Source organism: Lagenorhynchus albirostris, chromosome X (assembly GCF_949774975.1).
Source record: "Lagenorhynchus albirostris chromosome X, mLagAlb1.1, whole genome shotgun sequence".
Lineage (NCBI taxonomy): Eukaryota > Metazoa > Chordata > Mammalia > Artiodactyla > Delphinidae > Lagenorhynchus > Lagenorhynchus albirostris.
In genome coordinates this window covers 24,781,074-24,804,574 of record NC_083116.1, presented here as the reverse complement: position 1 = coordinate 24,804,574, position 23,501 = coordinate 24,781,074, and the positions used below count along the sequence as shown (strand labels likewise).

The window sequence follows — 23,501 nt, the reverse complement described above, 5'->3', positions numbered from 1 at the left end:
CAGACCAGGCTGGCAGTGAGTGGAGACAGGTGGGGAAGGAGGGGGTCCCGGGCTATACTTCCTAGGGGCTGGTGTAGTGGTCCCATGCTGGTGTGTACATATTGGGAAGGCAGTTGAGAAAGAGCCGTTAATATGGCAGAATACTTTCTCAGAACCATGTGACTGCCTCTCTTGTGACACCCTTAATTCCGTCTGGATTTCTGTCTTCCCATATTCTCTCCCTCACCTTGACACAGAGATATTAATGGGATGTTCCTTAACCAAGAGTCACTGATTGTCAAGATAGCCTTGCTACTTTTGTAGAGGATGCCGTCCTCTGGTCACAGGATTTGCACCTGACTTCACTGTTAGTCATCTTGCAACAACACTGGCTTATAAAGAAGACTTTATTCTACTGGCTTATAAAGAAAGACTGCAGCTTGCTCCCCCAAAGCCATTTGACATTAGAAAAATAGTAACTGAATTACACTCTACTTATCAGAGCAGCAGCATTAGTGTGATGCAGGGACTGCAAGAAGGCGGAGGGCCACGGCGCTCCTGACACCCGACTTAGTGACTGTGACATTCACCTATAAGGGTTGCGATAGGAGACTGACATTATATAGCCAAGGTAAAGATGCCATGCAATGAAGCTGATGTGCAAAATATGACAAGATTAAGCAGATGATTTTCAACAGCTTCAGGCTAAGGCTTCAGAATTCATAATGGCTGCATTTATGAAGGCAATATATAATTAAAAGTAGTCTGATAGTGTGAGAAATTTATGTTACCTTCATGAACTCAAGGAACATCTAAAAATAATTTCATCACATTTAAAAGGTAAGTAACAACAAGATCGAAACGTTCTTATTGAAAAGAAATCATTAAATAGAACAAGAAATATTTCCCATTCTTTTAAAATAGTAGATTAATATAAAACAACAACAATAAAAGACGAGAGGCCTAACAAACCAAATGAAGGCCACGGCCACAACAGACAAAAACTACAGATAAAATGCTATCTACCGAGAACGGGTACCTGCTCCCAGAATGACTTCTACCTTCTCCTATTCTCTAGTGATTTCTCATAGGATAGGATAACCCCAGAGACTCCTCAATTTGACACAGTGCCCAGTGGCCTGAAATGCTTTGTTTATCTATTATTCCTGGCTTACTAAGAGTGTCAGAATCAGGTGATGAATTTTTACCAAGTGCCTTTTCAGTACTTATGGAGATATTCACATAGTTTTCTCCTTTAATCTATTGAGGTGGAAAATTCTAGCAATACATTCCCTAACGCTGAACCATCTTTGAGGTCCTAAAATACACTCTACGGTACTTGGTTATGATGTATTATCTTTTTAATGAGTCACTGGATTTGATTTGGTAATATTTTACTTAGGATCTGCACCTTACCAGTTTACAAAAATAACCCTACCAGTTTAAACATCATAGTTCTAAAAGCGACACAGTAGTTGAATGAAGAGAAAATACAGGTAGAAAAGGTAAAAAGCATCCAGGAGTGAGGTAGCCACACAGAGTTTCGGCCAAGAGGTCCTGTACACTGACAACTTATCTTATGAATTTTTTTTTTCGGGCTGCTTTGTCCGAGCCTAGCTGCATAAAAGCGAACCCAGAACCCAGATGACCTGTGTACCACAGGAGGCAGGGTGAACAAATTCACGATATTTAATGAGTACCTCCTGTTGTCAGGCACTGGGAATGTGAGAATGAACAAGATAGCACTCCCACCAGCGGAGCTCACGTTGCTCACATTCTAGTGAGAGGGACAAATATGAAACAAGACAACACGTACACACACAAACCATGATAACTGCTATGGTGGGAAAGTGCAGGGTATCATGAGACAGTGTAACAAGGGAATTTAAGTTGGAATGGGAAGACAAGGGAAAGCCTCTTCATGTAGAAGGGGTTTACCTCATGAAGAACAGGGAAGAACATTCTAGGCAGAGAGCATGGCATGTGGGCAAGGCTTTGAGGTTTCATATCTTTGGGAGATTGAAAGAAGGTCAGGGTAGCTAGACAGTCAATGTCTGGGGAGTGCATCAAAAACAAATGAAGGGGCTTCCCTGGTGGTGCAGTGGTTGAGAGTCCGCCTGCCGATGCAGGGGATGCGGGTTCGTGCCCCGGTCCGGGAAGATCCCACATGCCGCGGAGCGGCTGGGCTCGTGAGCCATGGCCGCTGAGCCTGCGCGTCCGGAGCCTGTGCTCCGCAACGGGAGAGGCCACAACAGTGAGAGGCCCACGTACCGGAAAAACAAAAAAACAAAAAAAAAAAACAAATGAAGAACAACCCCTTCCCCTTCCCCGCTCCCCCGCCCCTCACCCAGTACAAAAGAAAACAAAAGGTTACTATCTTCTAGCAGTATTTAGGCATTTTTCTTTGGGAGGGGGTTTAGGAGATGGATTCACCTTGAAAATGGACTAGTTATCCTTTGAAACAATGTCATTGATTAACGGGGATGCAATACTGTAATGGAAAGAAAGGTGCTGGTTATTTAATGACTCAGCAAACCTTCGCTGAGCAGTTCTACGTGCCAGACAGGTGATTTGCTAAGCACTGCAGACACAGTGGATATTACACAGGGCAGGATAATTCGTCATGTCAGAGAGGCCATACCCTGAAGGGTTACCTGCCTTTTGGAACTTTCATCCATGGCCTCCTTAAAATAATATCACCTTACATTTGCATAACACCTAACATTTTTGTGTATATTACCTAATTTGAAGACTCATGCAAGCTCATGAGGAAGATATATTTACTCCCATTTGATAGATAAGACTCAGAGAGGTGAAGTGACTAGTCCAAGGTCATCTGACTAGTAGTAAATGGCAGAACCAGAGCTCAAACCCAGTCCCTTCTTAGCAAGTGCCTTTTACTTCTATGCTAGATCACAGCTATTAAGGGAAAGACCCATGATTCAGAAGTGCTTTAAATAAATAGCCTTTCATTTGCTCTGAGTTTAAGGTATAAGGATTGGAAGCTAGGGATAACCTTGAAGCAGAAGCACCATGTACCCTGGTTGGCCCAAAACAGTATCCAGTTATGCTATTGTTAACAGCATCCTCTTTCACTCTCAAGAGTATATTGGTTTGAATGACAAATTATATATATCGTCACCTAATCTTGAAGAGATATCACCATAATGCCCTGAGATGGGTTGGTAGAAGGGACTGGGAGGCAAGAACAGTCATAAATGCTGACTTGGAAAATGTGGTTTGGTAAATCATTTAATTTTTCTGTCTCTTGACTATATTACCTTGCCAATGGCTTTCAAATTCTTATGCCTGAAAGTCATTTAATTGTGACCCAACACACATGTAAAGATACATACACACACACACACACACACACACACACACACACACACACGTATAAGTGAAAGGAAGTTTTCCCAAACCATACTCTCCTCATAGTTTTACATTCTGATCTATTCTATTCTATTCTATTCTATTCTATTCTATTCTATTCTATTCTACTCTATTCACTTATGTTCTATTCCATTCCATTCCATTTTATTCCATTAAAAAATATTGACTCACCAAATGGATTTCACAGTCTAATACTGGGTGTGACCAGCAGTTTGAAATGGGCACAGACCACTTGCTTACCAGAGTGTCAATCAAGGGTCATTTAAATACCCTGGTAAGCTCTAGGTACTCTTCGGAGGGCCGATCTCACATTTTATCAGAAATATTAAAATGGATACAACCCACAACCCATATCCAACATTAAACACATTTCACGTGTAAGTGTGAAAATTGAGTTGGAGTTGACAAGCTGACATAATGCTCCATTTTGCAGACATTTATTTAAACAATTTATTAATGTTGATTCCTGGTTTTCTTTGCACATTTTGGTGCCAATAAATTTATTTTTCAGGTTGTGAAGATTTTTGTAGGTCCTTGAAAAACTCATATCCTTGGTGCTGTGCCTATAAAGCTGAATGGATAAAACAGCCCTGCTCTCAGTTAATGATTACGAATTCATGAGTGGAGAGAAATGATGAAAGATTATTATCTCTGCTAGCTTCTTTGACAGAAAGCCACTGGGGCGTTGAATTGGGTACTCAGTAAAGTGGGTTGGTCCCTTTAGTGAAGACAGGCAGCAGTAAAAAGGCATGCAGAGCTCAGGACTGGGAGACCTGAGTTTGAATCCCTGCTCTGGAACGGTCTTTCGGCAAGTCACTTGTTGTTTCTGAACCTCAGTTTCCCGCTCTGTAACATGAAGATCATATTCACTGTGCCATACCTATCAGGCAGGAATGTTATAAGGATTAAAATGAGAAAATGTATGTGAAAGAACTTTGTAAATTGCGAAGCACTACCCATTTATTATCGAAATATTCAGTGGATGCTATTTTTGTGGTTGCCCAGCCTGCTTAGGTTTTACTGAAGGGAAATTTATGAACACTAAAGCATCGTTCTTGGGGATGTTTTGTGTGCACAAAGCAAACTTAGCTTAGCACCTATTACCATTAACGTTCCCCTGTTTCTCTCTAACACAATTTAGACAGACTCCGTTGCGTCGTGAACCTTTAGGAAGTCTAGTTCTCCCTGAAACACCACTCCTTCTTGCCAAACTACTGTACTAAATAATTATGCAATTGTTGTTGCCAATAACCTTGAAGAAAAATAGAATTGTTTATAGCAGTGCTACTAAAGGCGGATGGCTGATTTCCTGCACTTCCAGGACTCCAAACCACTGCAGTTTAATTTAATTAAAATGAAGACCAGGCAGAATGCATTATTATATATTGATAAGGTATGCGGACACAGGCGGACATAGGGAATTATTTTGACAAAATTCATATAATGGATGCAGATCAGAGCCCCTGAACAAGCCAGTTTGTCAAATTAAATAAGCCGTCTCTAGAATTTTAACAGCACTGTGAACTTAAAAATGATTTTTTTTACACTGTTTTGCAAGCAGCAGAGTTGGGAAAGAAACTAAATAATATACAGTGATTTCCAGACATCACACCTTATTTAGAGCCAGAGAATAAAGCACTAAGGGCAAATTATTTCAAATGCTCACATGGAGTTTTTAGCAGGGGAGTCTTGTCTGTGTATCAGACACCAAAATCTTTAAGCCGGATGAACTAGTGATTGTGGTTTTTGTATTGCAACCCCGAGGGAGATTTTACTCTTCTTCCACTTGATCAATATTGTACTTGGATTAATCAATCTTATCAGCTGCCATTGATACTTCTCCAAGGAATTAGTTCACACAACCTCTGTTGGTAATTTATTCACTCTGGTATTATCCCTCTAGTTGCAAAATCTGTGTCACTGTAAAAACTGGTGGGATACCCTAGGATCTCAAGTACAACTTTTCTCATTTTGCCTGTCTCTCAACAATCTATTCTTCTTTTGTGACACTCTAGGCCTTAGAGATCACACCAATTTCCCACAGCTGAGCCATGGGGGAAACAAGAGTCCCACATTTCACACTAAGTGGGCATTTCAACTTAGATATTCACCATCATTTCCAATTCAGCTTGTTTAAATCTGATCTCTTTCTCCATCACCCAGAAACAGGTGGGAGAGGTTCATATTTAACTGGCATGGGAAGGAAGAAGAGTGGGAGACCTTTCAAGCCATAGTTTTAATCAAAATCCTAGCTATAACTGGGACTGTAAGAATAGTGGTCAAGGTTTGTTTCCTATTGCTGTTGTAACAAATTATGACGAACTTAAAGGCTTCAAGCAAGACAGATTTATCATCTTATAGATAAGGAGGTCAGAAGTCTGAAAAGGGTCTCACTGAGCTAAAATCAAGGGGTCAGTGGGCTGAGTTCCTTCTGGAGGCTCCAAGGCTCCATTTCCTTGCCTTTTCCAGCTTCTAGAGGCCACCCACATTCCTTGGTCCTTGGCTCCCTTCTTTTATCCTCAAAGCCAGCAAAACTGCATCTTGCTGTGCCTTTCTTCTATAGTTATATTATCCTCTAACTCTGACCTCCCCTCTGCCTCCCTCTTCCACTTTTAAGGACCCTTGTGATGACAGTGGGCCCACCCGGACAATCCAGGATAATCATTCCATCTCAAGGTCAGCTGATTGGCATCCCGAACCCCATTTGTAACCTTAATTATCTTTTGCCATGTAACATAATATATTTACATCTTTGGGAGGTGGTGGCTATTATTCTTCCTACCAAAAGCCTATACTAGGATTTCTGAATTTGAAGCAAACCTGAGAAGTGTCATATATAGCACCATTGTTAATATCTGGTGCAAAATTTAGTCTGTTTCTTCTAACATCAGTTAAGTGATTAAAAAATATGGCTAGGAGTACAACTAAATGTTTGCTTCTTTGTTTAGATTCAATCGTATCTATTAAGGTGTGAATTCAATGGTAACATACTTGATCTCTTTGTCTCCATCCATTTATCACCTGAACTATTTATTGTCTGTTATGTTCTTAAGGCACTCACAATCCATCTTCAGAGAAGTAGATTGTCCATCTTCATTCTACCACACATCCTAATGCTTTACCACTGTCAAGAAAATTCCCTTAGTCTCCGCGGAGATGGAAATGGAGACCAGGTAGTAAATAAAATCCCTTTAACCATGATTAAGTTATCAGGAACACTTCCTACAAGGTAAATAATCCATATTCCATCTTAGGTACCACACCTGAAATTATTTTGGCTGTTTTCCTTGGGATCCTTGCCAATTTTCTTTCTCTACTCTAAAAAAAAAGTCCCTTAAGTATACATAAAACACCACGAGGAACATTTTTTCCCTCTCCCTTGGACACTTCTGAGTGGGTCAATTGTCTCTTGCTTTTATTACTGTTACTAGCCTTAAAAGGGAACCAACAATATATATTTCAGCATTTTAATTAAGGCCATGTTTATAGTCAGAATGCTGGAGCAAGTTTTGACCAGGAACTTAACTGTAGAAATAGGAAGTAAAACAACACCCATAGGCAAACAATACGGATGACGCCTTCATCACTGGCGTGTATACTAGAACATCTTTGTTTTTCTTTGTGTTTTAGTTGTTTATTCAATCATCCATGGATATATCAGAAACTAAGTCATTAAGAGTGCTTAACTACAACAAGGAGGAAAACTCTAGAATCTTCAGCACTGGGAGTATTTAAAAGGAAGATGTATAACACATTTTTATGCATAAAGTGAGGTTGATAAAATAGTGCAGTCACTGTGGAAAACAGTTTGGCCACTCTTCAACATGTCAAACAACTACCATATGACCTACAGTTCTACTCCTAGGTATATCCCCCAAAGAATTGAAAACAGGTATTCAAACAAATACTTGTATGCAAATGTTAATAGAAGCATTATTCACAATAGCCAAAAAGTGGAAACAACCCATAAGTCCACCAGTTGATGAATGGATAAATGAAACGTGGTATATCTGTGCAACGGAATATTATTCAGTCATAAAAAGGAATGAAGGACTGACACCTGCTATGACATGGATGAACTTTGGAAACATTATGTCAACTGAAAGAAGTCAGATACAAAAGACCACATATTATATGATTGCATTTGTTTGAAATATCCAGAAAAGGTAAATCCATAGAGACTGAAAGGAGATTGGTGGTTGCCAGGGCCTGGAAGGGAGGGAGGAGTGACTAGTGACTGCTAGTGTCTATAGGGCTACTTTGTGGGGTGATGAAAATGTTCTGGAATTAGATGTTGGTGATGGTTGTACAACATTGTGATAATACTAAAACCCACTGAATGGTACATTTTAAATGGGTGAACTTTATGGTATGTGAATTATATCTCAATAAAGCTTTTACTTTTTTAAAAAAGTCAGGCTGAGTTGCATTTATGTGAACCCTAGCAAGAAATGACTGCTAGACACTGTCTTGGTCAGCTCTTCATCAGAGTACTGGGTAAGTTGCTAAGTGTCACAACTTAAGAAAAAAGTAAAAAAATAAAAACAAAAAACCCCCCAAATCTCACAACTTGGCAAGGGTTCTGAGCAAAGCCATAAAGAATTGGAAAACAAAGCCCTATGGAGAAAAGTTAGAGGAATTTTAGATTATTCTAGTGAAGCAAAGGCTTTAGGATAATATCCTGGAGAGGGGAATATGAGGCTTTGAGGAGGCATCAGCCAGGCTGTGATATTTGACTCCCAGCAGGAGTCAGATATCACACTCACAAGTGTTCACAGTAAAGAGCTGTATGAAGGGACTATTTAAAGAAGCATGAGCAGGGTGAAGGGAATCAACAAGGGTCGTGACCCACCCAGGGACTGGCAACATTGGGAAGCTGTCTGGGCTTGCAGAGAGGGGTAAGGGGAGGGAGTGATACAGGAGACCAGAGAGAGCCTGGGGATTTGGAGGAGGGGCTACTCAACAGGAGCTCCCATCTTCCAGTGTAGTCACTGCCAGAACTGCAGTGAAGCAGGGAGAGGGATAAATACCCTGACCTCTCTCTCCTTCCACCCTGCTGTCTCCTGATGGTGCCATCCATTGACCAAACCAAGAGGGAAGCCAGAGAGCAAAGGAGTCCAGGCAATGTGGTCCACAGAAGCCAGTCTTTCGAAGCACAGAGAAGGTCACAGAAGAGACTGCGTGTGCGTGTGCGTGTGCGTGTGCGTGTGTGTGTCTGGGAGGGCAAATGGAGAATAATTAACACAGTACCTACCTGTTAAGCCCACAGCTCCCTTATTAGAGAAGCTGAGGCAACAAACACCTGCATAGGCGCCATGCTTTATACCTTGTGATTCCAATATGCTGACCATACCAGCAACCAGCACTCACTCACCTCATTTAATCCTCATAGCATAATAACCTGTAACATTCTCTTTATGATACCCGTTTAATAGATGGAAAAACTGTGGCATTTGGAGATTAAGTAATTTACCCAGTGTTGCATAGCTGCTAGTAAGTAGAGAAGGGATGATGTGAACTCAGGGAGGGAGTCTGGCTCCAGAGTTATTCTCTTCATCACTACACTCACTGGACTAGGGATTGGGCAGGACTCCACAGGCTGGCCAGCGACCTCATTGATAGTTAGCCTAACGGTAGAGCTCTGCCTTCGGATGTTCTCTACTGCATGGTGATTGGCTGACAAAACCCAATATTGTAAGAGAGATCTGAATGCAAGATACAGAGCAAGACACCAGATCATGGAGTTGGTAAGAGCTGAGAGAAAAAGAGTTAGTTAGTTAGTTAGTACCACAGGAGAAGTAATGAGCTCCACCATCACTATGGCTGGGTCACCATGGTGGGAAGCAGTGGACTCTTGCTGCAGAGGGGACAACTAGAGCTGTTGCTCAGCTGATAGAGCAGATGCTGATCTTCTAGGACTACAGTGTATCCCAAGCCAGGCTGCAATTTGATGAGGCCCACCTTTGAGGCTGCTGATGCCTTTTCTTGTTCTTTCCTTACTTTCCCCTGTGTCGTTACAATAATTCCTCACTAACTGAGGCAATCTGAACCACTCCATGGTCCTTGCATTCTAATAAAGCCCAACAGAGATGAGTTGATTATTTAAATATATGAGGGTCTCTTGGGCAAAGAAGAGTCACCAGTCTTTTTTTTTTTTCCCCTCCCTATGCTTCCCTCTGGAAAGAAAGAGAGGAAATCGACACACCGTAGTCTAAGAAATATAGGTCAGTTATATGCGCATTATACCATGATAGACACTTCCAAGGGAGAATATGAAAAGATCTCCTCTGGAGAACTTTAAAAATAGTCTTCTCATCTGTCCAAGGGTGGTTTCCATGAGCTACCGCCTGAAGGCACAAGAGTCAATGGCTCCCAACCGTGGTTCCGAAGACCTGTCAGGTCTCTTAGGAAGTTTTCACTGTCTTCTACAGACTGAGAGAAATAAAGACATCGGTGTCTCTCTGCCTATCTGTCTGTCTCTCTGAGCATCAGTATTAGATTGCTTACTACCATTTCTTAAGACAGACTATTCCTTTTTTTGATGCTAAGGTATTCCTCCTTGATGAAATTATGGTACTGGTAGGCAATAGTAGATTGTAGGGGCTTTTTTTTTTCCTTAAAAAAATACTCTTACTTGGCAAAATAAAAAGTTGGCAAATCTGTCTCAGTCTCATTTTTAAAAAATGCCGTTTGTCTGAAGGAATTAAATATCTGAAGATCACAGACCCCCAAGGACCTCTTAAGGTCCCCGCTATTTGTAAGATTCTAGGTTTTAAAGTCAAAAGGACTAGGAAGGCAGGATGACTTTTTATTTAACCTACCACAGTAACAAGTTAATGGAGTCTAACTATCCTAGACATAAAAAATAGTACGTGGAGATGCCTGTAAGTTAAAATTTTGTATTTTCTAAGTGGAAATGACAGTCTAAATGTCAAATATGAAAACATGACCTGAAGAACGCCACACCAAAGGTCACAGTTAGAAGGCAACACTCAGCTCTGGAGACAGTTACAAGTCAGATATTGTGTGATTCCACTGGTATGCAGCCATCATGAAAGAGGAACTAAAATCGTTTTGAAGCAAAAATGTGTCAAAAGGGAACTCTAAACAGGCCCAAAGGGAGTGTTTAAATGAAAAAGTGCCTTAGATCCCTCAAATAGAAGAAAACCCATAATTATTCCAAATACAAATTAATATGCAGCTAGTACTTTCTGTTTTGTGAACACAACACTGCTATTTACACAGAATTATTTCAACATACCCAAAGCCTCTGCCAGGCCCCAAACCTTCTGTCCATAGATGTCGGTCTTGTTCCAAGCAAATGTGTAGACAAGATTAATTGCAGCGGGAAACCACTTCTGTGTGAGTCGCCCTTCCACAGCTACTGTGAGGTGTACTTTTATCATCCCCACGGGAATGGTTGAATGTGTTAAAAGGATCCGAAGCAGGGTTTTATACCCGGGGGTGCGGCTGCTTAGGTAACTCAGCCTCACAAAGCTGGAAGGAATGGGGATCTCCTCCTGTACAACCTGAAAGAAAAAAAGTCACATTGGCTCTTATCAGCGGTCACAGGTAGGCAAGGATACTGCATGCTTTTGTCTTAGAAACATGCCAGAGGAGAGAGCTTAAAGGGATTATGGACGTCAAGGCATTTGGTCTAGAATCTTTGTGAGGCTACATGACCATAGGTTTCGAATTTTGCACCAAATCTGCATCGGACAAGACGTCTAGCCTATCCTGAGGATTGCTCTCCTTTTTTTCCTGCCAGGAGAGACTGTGAAAGTAACGATTTTGGTTTTTCAACAATGTTCCAAAAATTGCTTTGTAGGAGTTGGAGAAGATCACACTGCTGAATGTCAAGGATTTCAGTGCTATGGGTTCCATCAAAGGTTTTTTCTCATATATTCAGACACAAAAGCTTGTTCGATGTGTTAAGTTATATATCGCAAACCACTGTTGTAGCTCTTATTCAGGTTAGGTTCTCTAAGAGGAAGGACTCTGGAAGCAGGCCCAGCAAGTGATATTTTATGACAGAGATTATGGTGTCTCTAGAACTAATCTTTCCTGATGCCATCAAACTTGCCTTCTTTGGAGCTTTGCAATGACCCCGAGGGCCAACTTTTTAATCAAATTTTGCTTGCATATTTCTCTGTGTTCGGATGTATCGATAGCTAGCAACAAGTTTTTCCAAGCTGGCACCTGTGACTGAGAAGCAAATAACTCCCATTAACTCCTCTGCAAATCTTTTACAAACGTTGGTCCCAGAGTGAAAATAACTCTTGGCTTCCTTAATTAATTACTATTACTTATTTGTTTATTAGCATGGATGGAGTTAACCAAAGGGGTCACTAAAATTACATCTTGTATTCTTTGTCTTTATTCCCGTCTTGACCCTAGGTTCTTCATGACCACCTAGAGGGGTGGGATAGGGAGGGTGGGAGGGAGGGAGACGCAAGAGGGAGGAGATATGGGGACATATGTATATGTATAGCTGATTCACTTTGTTATAAAGCAGAAACTAACACACCATTGTAAAGCAATTATACTCCAATAAAGATGTCAAAAAAAAAAGAAAAATGCTCAGGAATCCTAATATATGAAGTTTCAAAAATGTCTTCCTCTGACTATAAAGCTTGAACACTTAGAAGGCAGTTTTAGAGAAAATGCATAGGCTTGACAACTACCTTTACTAAACACAGCTAAACAAGAGGAGTTGTCATGACTTCTAAGAACAATGACAGCGGACGCAACTTAGACACTGGGAGAAAACTAGATTTCTTAAGGAGCTTTAATTTCAGAACCACAAATGGTCCCACCTCATTGATTATACTGTTATCACTATTGAGCCAGCAGGCTCTGTTCTTTTGAACACAGTGTTCATCAGGTCAAGGTTTGGGGTCTAATCCTCATGACAGCTAGTTCATCTTGCCTTGTCCCATGGCCAGAGGTGGCACCTTATAACCCCGGCCAATCACCTTGCAAATGTGTGCCAGAGACATTACATTTGAAGGCTTCTCTTGGAAAGTGAAGGGCAGCACAGTTTAGGGCTGGCAGGAGTACCAGGAAAAGGAATCTAGCCATTATACACTGTTGAGCACACCATGGATACTATGATCTTATACTTTCAAGGTCAATGTACCCACCTGCAGCTCAGGAACAATAGTTCCCCTCTCTGGACAGGACCCTCCAAATGATGTGAGTGGTGAAGGAAGCACAATAGGGTTTGGGCTGATAAAGTTGGAGATATCGCAGGATGGTGGGTCTGATACAACTCTCTGCATGGTCACTTTCTCCACTACAATAAACTGATTCCAAGGCAACCAGAGCGTCCTCTTCTCAGGTAGAAAAGGTGACCGATCAAAGATTAAGACGACAGAGATACCACCGACAGCTACGAGGTCAAAGCTGAGAAGGAAAAACAGAAGATAGTTTCAACCAAATGAACAACTAAAATAAAATTAAAGTTTGAAAAACAGGTAATTTCAGTGCTCTTTCCTTCTTTTGGGATGCAACTATATCCATTTGTATTCTCTATTTTATTCCTTCTATTCCATCTAACTAAATATTCATTCCATGGAGTGTTCTTTTCACTATCCAGTAGACTTGGTGAGAAAAAATTCCACATCACCAGTTGATATTCACCTAGGATTTATAAATCAATTTTAATGCTTTCTTAAACAAAATCACTGCATGTATTTCTGCAAAGCCAAATCTGACATCACTGCTCCTCCCTGTGCTAGAGAGAACTGAAAGATGGCCATTGAACATTAAGCAACATCTGTAATATGCTGCATTATTCATCTTAAAAAATTCCTATAATGTAACTCAATAAAAGTAAGGAGCCAAAAGGTTAAATACCTTGTTCACAGTCACAAACATAGTGTCAGAAACCTGATGGTGACTTTGAGATGGCATTTGGAGAGAGATACCAGCTGAGGAAATTTGTTCAGTGAAATTTTCTTGAACAATACCATGCTTGAACCCTCCATATCTGGCTGCCCCCTTTGGCGCCTGATTCTACTTGAACTCTAGATTTAGGATTTCTGGTTCGCTCTAGAATGCCTCTCCGTTTCCTGTTGTAAGGAAGTCTGCAATGGACCCTGTCCATCTCCACTGACAACTCCTTCCATACCTCTGACTAAACAAGACTACCTCTTCCGTAAGTCCATCTCTTGGTGTGGTCTCTGAAATGACTCTTCAGCTGGAGCATAATAGACTCAGATTTCAGTTCATTCTGCACTAGATGGCTCTACCTTCCTGCTCTTTTAAGTACAATGATGTCTTTGACATAATGTACTTGAAAGCATTCAAAAAGCATAAAATACTATGTATACAAGATAATGATAAATTATCATTATATCTTAAAAATGGATAAAGGGCAATGGATACTCCTTAATATTCAAAGCAACTTAAATCCACAGGAGAGAGATGTAAGCAATTATGTGTTTAAAAAAAAAAAAAAAAAAAACAACTTTCTTAAAACACTTTTCAATGGTAAAATGCTCTGATAGTGAATCAGACTTAATTATGGATATCTCACCACTCCCTTCATATGACATTTATTATATTTATTATAGTATTACCAATTGTGTCCTGTTGCAGAAATCTTTCATGTAAAGATAAGTGGACAGTAACAAAGGATAGCTAATACTGTATTTTTTATTGTTGCTTTTTCAGTCAAGTAGCTGTAATATTAAGGCAGTTTCCAAAAAGAGGATTTGAAGAACTGCATTAGCTTTAGAAAATAATTCAGGTTTGAAGTAAAAAAAGAAAACCCCAAACAGCTTATGGTTTAAGACAGAGAGGCTGAATTCATGATAATACAGGAGGAGTTTAAGGCAAGCGTAGTGGGGGAAAATCCTACATTGCTTGTCCAGAGACCTTTTCTCTGGTTCACATTCTACACTGATTCAACTGTGTCCTTGGGCAAGTTTATTTGCCTCACCCAAACCTCAGCTCTTGAGTCCTTAAAACTGAACTGCTTATTTATTTGAAAACAAAAACAAATGCAAACACGGAAACAAAATAAACTACCCAAACAAGAACATATCTACCTGGGAATTATTCTCTACTTCTAGAAAGATTAAGTAGACAGGCCAGGCTTCTTGTTTTGTAGAAAGAATGTGATTTTGGCTTCATACACACCTGGGTTCAAATCTCAAAATTCAAGCTTTGCCATGTTAACTTTGTGTCTTTGGGCTAATTATTTAACCTTCATGAACTTCAGTTTCCTCATTAGGAAAATGGGGCTAATATGGTCTATCACTCAGCTACTGCCATAAGCGAGTAAATAAGATAAAGACTTAAGAACCAAGCATATAGTAGGGACTCAACAAATGTTAACTTTCTTCTCAAATCAGATCCATTGCCCTATTAAATTTATAGATGTCTTCTCTTGTAGTTCAGATGAACTCTAGGCCAGTTTTTGATTATCTCCATAAGCAGACACTGAGTTTTAAGTTCTCCTGGGAACTTCCCCTAAGCATCCTGTGTTGGGTTAGTTTTATGTGTCAACTTTGTTGGGCTACAGTACCCAGTTATTTAATCAAACACTAATCTAGGTGTTGCTGGGGAGGTATTTTGTAGATGTGGTTAATATCTACAGTTAGCTGAGTTTAAGTAAAGGGGATTACCCTTGATAATGTGGGAGGGCCTCATTCAATTAGTTGAAAGAGCAAAACTGAAGTTTTTCAGAGGAAGAGGACTTCTGCCTCAAGACTGCAGACGTAGCATCTACTCGTTGCTGAGAGATTCCAGTCTGCTAGCTTACCCTGCAGTTTTTGGAGTTGCCAATCCCCACAATCACATAAGCAATTCCTTGAAATCTCTTTCTTTCTCCCTCTCTATATACAGTTAACCCTTGAACAACGTGGGGGTTAGGGTTTCCCCCCAAGCACAGTTGAAAATTTGCTTATAACTTTACAGTTGGCCCTCCATATCCACAGTTCCACATCCACGGATTCAACAGACTGCGAATCATGTAGTACTGTAACACGTTTATTGAAAAAAATCCACACGTGGACACATGCAGTTCAAATCCATGTTGTTCAAGGGCCAACTGTATATATATTATACATATATATAATATACATTATATATGTATAATATGTATTATACATATAATACATATTATAATACATATTATAATACATATGTATATGTATAATATACATATATAATATATACACATACGTATATACACACATATGCATGCACATGTAATGCATATATGCATACACACACACACACACACACACACACACACACACACACACACACACACACACACAGAGGTTCTGTTTCTCTGTAGAACCCTGACTGATTTCTCCTCTTCCCACCTAGCTATTATATATAGTAAACACTGTCTGGGTGGCTCATTAATTGCCATGGTGGTGGAAGGTGGATTTGTAGCCAACAATCCATCTAAACTATTGCAATACCCAATAGAATGCTCTCTGGATGATTAATTCCTTTGGGATTTCCCCCACCACAAATGGTCTCCATTGGCAAGAGTCAATAAGAACAGGTTACAAAGTCACGTGAGAGTGAGCATAAAACACCCAAGGGAGAGGGCATACTTGTCTGGAGACCGTTAATCCGTAATAAGTCAGACCCGTCCTATTCATAGATGGAAGACTATTGTAGCTTATGTAAAATGCTTATTTCTGCCTTATGGTATCCATAAATGAACAAACTCTTACCTTGAGGGGAATCAGAGGAAACCCTCTCTTCATCTCCCAAAGTCTTCTGAACAAAGTTCTTGAGACCTTTAATGCTCTCAAGAATCTTCTAGGAATGTCAATGTTTCACCTATTTTGCTTATCATTAGTTGAACTATTAATATGAGCATCTGTTACATATCTAAGTTGAAGGTGGTAAATCATAGAAGGTAAGAGCAAGATTACTTGGGTTCAACTTTTGGCTCTACCCTTATTAGCTGTGTTAATTTGGATAAGTTTTCTCGTCTGCCAAATGGGGAGGATGATAATAATGATTCCTATCTCATAAAGTTGTTATGAGGATGAAATAGAATATGTATGAAAATGCAAGGAATACAGTAGATACTCATACATCATCTTTCCTTTAGAATTGCCTTTTTTTTCTTTTCTGCTACTTTGGCCTCTCCCAATCTGCATACCTAATCTCTCCTTACTTTTAGAGGGACCCGTCTTCCACTCCCATCCTTCCTTCTGCTTTTTATACATCACTTTGGTCTCATGACCTAGACTTTTCCTGGTTCCCTATGGAAAGTTGTCAATTAACTTGTGCAGATGGATGATAATGTGGGTAATTAGTTCTCCAACCAAAAACATATTTGCATATAACAGGGAGTTTGAAAGAGTCAATAACTTAACCCAAAGCAGTGATACCATTGATGGGAACAAAAGGCACAGTGGCAGAGAGGTGGGATTGAGATTTGGAGACAGAAAGCCAAAACTTTACAGCATTTTGCATATCACACCCTGTCTACCAGGTATCTAAATGCTAACCTCAACCTTTCTATAATCCTTTTGCCCTCAGGTATACAGATGGTCCCCAAGTTACAATGGTTTGACTTAGGGTTTTTCAACTTTATGATGGTACAAAAGTGATAAGCGTTCAGTAGAAACCATACTTTGAATTTTGATCTTTTCCCGGGCTAGCGATATGCGATAGAAACTCTCTTGTGATGCTGGGCAGCGCAGCGGGCCACAGCTCTGTTGGCCACGTGATCACGAGGGTAAATAACTGATATGCTTACAACTCTTCTGTACTCACACAACCAGTCTGTTTTTCACTTTCAGTTCCGTATTCAATTGACTACATGAGATATTCAATACTTTATTACAACAGGCTTCGTGTTACATGATATTGCCCAACTGTAGGCTAATGGAAATGTTCTGAGCACATTTAAGGTAGGTTAGGCTAGGCTATGATGCTTGGTAGGTTAGGTGTATTAAATGCATTTTCAATTTAAAATATTTTCAACTTATGATGGATTTATCGGGATGTAATCCCATCATAAACTGAGGAAGATCTGTAGTTTCTCTAGATATTCTTCTTCTGAAATGTACTTAACTCAATCTGAGGTAGCAACCAGCAGAGACATATAAATGGAAACTCTCATCACACTGTCACTTTATGTCTAAGAGATGATAGTGGGACTGTCTGGTTGGTATTTGGGGCACATATTTTGAATGCCTACATCCTTTGTGGAGCCTGAGGGAAGAGTTACTGCGAGAGGGGACTCTGGCTAATATCTGTCATCTATATAAACCTAGTTCTCACAGTGAGCTCAGTGGGAGGGTCCTGGTAGTTTACTTAAGATTAAAAACACAAAAATAACAATAAAAATTGTCATTCTTTAATGCTTTCTGTAAACTGGAAACAGAAAGTTTATAGACTTTTTAGACATCACATTTCTTTTAGGTTCTTTTGTGAATATCGAATAACTCACTGAAACCTTTGTACACAAGCTAAAAAACCTAAGGCACATCATTTCTCCATAAGAAGCCAAATATCCCTGTGGGCATATTCTATTTAAAGAAATAATCCATTTCTCAATTTCTGGCACATGGTTGAACCTGCTGGCAACGGAGAGGCCAGTTTTCTTTATCAGCTACTGGTGCATGAACTACCAAAATTCCATCATTCAATCTAATTGAGAAAAAAGTCCATTTGAATTAGTAGAGAGCTCTGATTATAGAATATTTGAAAGGAAATAGTTTTTATTGCATATATATATATATATATATATATTCAGACTAGATGCTCCCAGAGTAGTTCTGCTGAGCTTGTTATAATGAACGGACGGCTCATTACTAATTAGCAATATAATTTACATACAAATAATTCATATAATTTCCTAAAATCTTAAAAAGTTTTTCTTAAATAGGTTTAAACTCTTCCTTATTATCTTCTTTAACTATTTTTTGTAAGCCTTTTCTTGAGAGGCAGTTGAAAAAATAAATTCAGCATAGCCCAAGTTGAACAATTAACAATTCTGAAGTGGCTAGGACTAATAATAACGTCTGATTTTAGGTTCTTGAAATGACATAGTCTCTCACACTGTGATAAAGCTTCAAGGCAATAGGTCTCTTTATATGAGTACTGAAGCGGCTTGTTATCAGTAGGACACTTCAAGGGTAGCCACCTGGAGTCTAGGGTACCTCAAAGCCATCATTACAATGTTCCTGAGAATCATAAACAGGTACCTTTAAGCTGGACACATGGGCCTATTGACTCAAATATTCTAAACGAATGTCTACCTGAAGGATGGCAACAAAAATGTTTTTGTGAGCAAATCCTTTTCCACAAGGAAAAGATTTAACTAGTGGTCTTGCTTTCTCTGAGAACCTGGGGAAGCCCTTAGAGAACAGCTTGGTGGTTGGTGCTTAAGGTTAAATCACTATGGTTATATAGACACCAAGGGAAATTGGTTAAGCTGGCCATGCTTTTCGACCTGTTATAGCCACTAGTAAAATAGGCAGTCTAGGGAGGACACATTTTTTTTTTCCTTTAATGTCTTAATGTGGTTGAATTGTATACCTTTGGAAGAAACCTTTTGGACAACTTTACCTCTGAAATATTTTGAGGCTATCATGGAAAGAACAGCCTAGGTGTTCAATGCTTCATTACCTGCATCATCTTACTGGATTTTGAATCTGTATTTATAAATGATGAAGGCTTAGATGAAGGCTAGACAACTTTCCACATGGCCAGGGTTTCAGGAAGACTTGACAGTAATAGTACAGGGTTGGTTAGGAGCTAAACTTGGTCTGATTTAGATGGGGAATAGAGGAAATAAATAACACCAATGACTTTTTCAGATACAGCTTGAAGGAAGATGGGCTTATAAACACTGTATCACTTGAGCCCTGGTTTGACTCATGGCTAGAAGTCAGTATTTGGCCCACACAATGATCAGAAGCAATATTGACGTACCTTCCATCTTGCCGGCTGATGGTAAACCCATAATCACTGTGGTGCAAGAAACTAACATTCACCCCTACTAGAGGGGTTCCATCTACAGCCATCACTTGGCCTCGAATTACACAAGCACGCCTGCAACACAAGATCAAAGGCAAATATAAAAGCATGTTGAAACTAGATTCTAGAAGCCAAGTTGGAGAAAGTTTGGAAAACACTGTTCAGTATAACAAAGAAAACAATAATTTCACCAACGAGTAGTAACTTCTAATAACATTTTGGTGACGGTATGAATACCTTTTTTTACCAATAAAAATTGGGATTATACTCAGTATAGTTCTGAATCCTGATATTTTTTTCTTTCTTTTTTTTTTTTTTTGCGGTACGCGGGCCTCTCACTGCTGTGGCCTCTCCCGCTGTGGAGCACAGGCTCCGGACGCGCAGGCTCAGCGGCCATGGCTCACGGGCCCAGCCGCTCCGCGGCATGTGGGATCTTCCCGGACCGGGGCACGAACCCGTGTCCCCTGCATCGGCAGGCGGACTCCCAACCACTGCACCACCAGGGAAGCCCATGAATCCTGATATTTTAAAGTTGGCAGTATATTATTAACACTGTCCAATGTAATTAGAAATTCCTTAATATATCATTTTGATATTAGATAATATAGCCCTAAAACAGTATTCCTTGTTTAATCCATTCCCTATTTTAGGATATTTAGTTGTTTCTTATTTTTTTCTGCAATGAATTTCTTATTATTTCCTTGGGAGATAGTCCTAGTCATGGAAAGATACTTTTCTCTTATTAAAATTAATTAAAATGAAAATTAGTTAATACATAAATACACTGTAGACGTGACTAAAGTCCCTGCTGACCACCTCCCTCCCAGTTCCTGGTCTTCTCCCCAGAGGTAATCAGCAATATCATTTTGTTGAGGGCATTTTCTATGCATTTACATACATAGGTGTGAACACTTTTAAGGCTCTTAATACATATTGCCAAATTACTTTTTCTGGAAAAATAATAATAAAAAAAAAAGCAGACTTAGTTGGGCAAATTTTAACAGTTAAAGTCTGCAAAAGAGACATGGTCCCTGACTATATAGCACCATGTTTCTCTGGCCTGATTGAAATAAAATATTTCAGGAGATTTTCCCTTTAAACAAATGAGTTTCATCTTTGCCAAATAAGAGGATTCCATTAGACTAGCCCTTAACAGAGCTGTCTCCCAGGGACATAGTCCACTAAAACGAGTATACTTTCAGCTCTAGCTTGGCCAACAAGTTGTAACAAAGTTTAGGAGCTTGGCAGTTAAGAAGGCCCAGGGGCAACCCCCAAGCACAGATTTTTCACTTGTCTGTCGTTTTTGGGGTTGGGGGGAAGGGGGTCTCACCAGAGTCCAGTCCTAGCCTTGGCAGCCCTGAGCTCTAGAACGTGCATTTTATAGCTGGAGCTGGTAGGGTTGAAGAGGTTGGGCAGGGTCAATGATTTTTCCTAGGGCATTAATGTCATTTTTTTCACCAAGTGAGATCAGGGTATCCAGGCAAGCTCAATCTTGGATTAAAAGGGGCCATGTGATTTGGGCAAACATGACTTTCCAAAGTAACCATAATAATTCCACCCTGGCATTATACATTCTTTCAATCAGCAAGTCAAGGCAATGTGTCTAAAGGCTCTTGGCCACAAAGATCGTTCAAGAGAAAAAAAAAACTGTGAAAAAGCAAGAGACAGTTACCAGCCAAAGCTTGTGTTATATGTTATGGCCAATAAACATCACTACTAAATTCTACTGCAATCAGAAGAACTGGGATATGTTATACTGATAGGATTTATCCTGCATCACCTAAAGCCTTCCCCCAACACAAACTATAAGCCATTAAGTATTGCACAAAGCTAAGCTAGTATAATTGTTGCTATTAGTGTCTTTATTGAACTCTTCAGACCGACATTCCTAGTTCTGACATAAATTAGTGGGTTTCTTCTTTCCAATGAGCTGTCCATCTTATGAATTCTGTAAATAATGGTTCTGAATGGCATGCAAATGGCACACTGGCACTTGCTTTGCCTTGTCTGATTCTTCCAGTTCCTTTTTGGGGAGATTTTGAAATCCCATTTGTTCTAATAGAGAAGATATTTGAAAGTCACCAAGTTCTGGATTTTGAACTAATCCTGACAGATCTGGTCCCTGGTTCTAAATCCAATGTAACAAGACATGAAAAGAGAAGGATGGCTCTAGTTTTATACAGTGACATTTTGAAGGTCTTTACAAAGCAAAATTTGACAAACTGGGTATAGATTAAGTAGAAACCAGCTGAGAAAATCTCCTGCAAACTACATAGGGATCGGAGCCAGAGGGGCTGAGAAGAAACGTGCATTAGTGAGGCCACCTTCATTTGAAGATCAGTTCAACATTGCTTCCTGAGCCCTATGTGCTGATGGCTTTTGGGGGGGTGTGGTAGGGGGTAATTATGAACTTGCCAAGGCTTTACCAGTTAACAAGGTGGGCTTTTCAACAATGATGCCTACTTAGGTGGTCACTGATTCCCTACTGGCAAGACAATTCTACACGCGCTTATTTTACTTGTTCACATTAATCTAGACATTGTGTCTTCCCACAGCTGTACTAGGCTCAATTATTTTTGTTTTTATTTTGTCAAGCCTAGTTGACATTATTTGCTCATATTTTATGACAGACACAGATCTGTCTCTTCTCTTAGCTGCTCTTTTATTTTCTATACAGCTTATATTTATGAAGGATCCAGGCTGGTGAGTGAAAGTCTCATAAAAGTCATCATTATTCTGTGCACTTCTCTTGTATTCTTCTCTTCCTTCATTCTGTATCTCATTCTGAGTAGACTTGTCTTTTGAATCCTCTTCTCTTTAATATTCCTCATATTTTATGAAGCACACAGATTTGTGTGATAACGACTCATCAAAGTCATCATTATTCAAGACATTGTCTACCTGTTCTCATTCATTTCTCTCATCATTCATAAATAATGCTCAGACTTGTCTTTCAACTCCCCTACTTTTTTTATTCCTCATATTTTATGATCCACACCAACTTACAGCATATGATAAAGCCCCATAAAACTTATTATTTTACATTTATCAGCATTGAACTCTCTTTGTAATGTACTGGATTTTAAATGTTCTAAGATTCCCTGTATCTTGCTGCATTTGCTTCCATTATTTACACACTCCATGTCATCCATTTTTCACAAGAATAACTCTTAGCTCCTTTCATTCCTGGGTTACTAGTACTTACTATAATCTTTGACCAACATCAGTCATCCTGCATCAGTATAAGTTGTCTAAATTTCCGGACAGTATTATTCTTTTTTAATTGGCAGTAATTTGGATTGGCACTGCATGCAGAAACCTAGGAAAAAAATCTTCTCAGGCAAACTCTCCATTTCAAAAAGAATGCTCTCAAGTCTGCTCGCTTCCCCGGGCTACTCGAGCTCCAGATGGCCCTTAGGGAACCTTCAGATATAGTCTTGGCAGATACGGTGTATTGTGCCACTTCATACAGCACAACTGCCACTTTGTACGCTCCAGCTTCTAAACTCAACTTTCTTCATTAATTGTGGGGGGTAGCCTTGTATCTGCTTTATTTTTCCTGATTTACGCAACCACTAAAATATACTTTCTCCCCCATGTACATAATCTGTTTGTTTATGTTTCCAATATCCAAGGTGGCCTGCATAATTCACCTTTTTCCTAGGTTAGATCCTTGCTGAAGTAGTGAGGCATCTATGGCTGGGGTCTGTCTTCAGTCATCCCACAATCCTACTTTCCGTGTTTTTTGTCATGCCCAATTGCGGTGCCTCCCTGTTTCCTGTCCAGCTTCTTCAAATCACCATTTAAGTGAGGCAGTCATACTTGGCCTGTCCTTGGTCTGTCCTGAGGAAACATCTTGAACTCTTAAACTTTTGCCACATGAAAAAGTTCAACGTGAGTCCTAAACCTTTAAGGACCTGTCTTTTCCTGAAACCTTTTCAATTAAGTAATATACGGAACTCTTGTGAACCTTCCAAACTAGATTACAGAAGCTACTGTCTGGACTATCATGAAGCTGGCCCTGCACATGTGTATAGCAGGTATGTGCCCAGTGTGACTGTCTTTTGTGTTGGTTGTGTGCGTGTGTTTGAGTACTCTCAATGGCGGGTACTGCATGCTTTCCATCTTTGTCCGGGGCTCTCCTTCTTTGATCCACAGAC

General features: G+C 39.8%; 1 protein-coding gene across 3 annotated transcripts in view; it reads right to left on the bottom strand.

Moving 5' to 3' along the window:
- Positions 1–23,501, bottom strand: part of TENM1 (teneurin transmembrane protein 1) — a 566,015-nt gene that overhangs the window by 128,719 nt on the left and 413,795 nt on the right. For all 3 annotated transcript variants that reach the window (XM_060136803.1, XM_060136804.1, XM_060136805.1), the window contains exons 16-18: positions 19,297–19,416; positions 12,516–12,777; positions 10,634–10,901 (exon numbers count right to left, since the gene is read on the bottom strand). In XM_060136803.1, the coding sequence (XP_059992786.1) occupies positions 10,634–10,901; positions 12,516–12,777; positions 19,297–19,416 (650 nt within the window). The remainder of the gene's footprint in view (positions 1–10,633; positions 10,902–12,515; positions 12,778–19,296; positions 19,417–23,501) is intronic.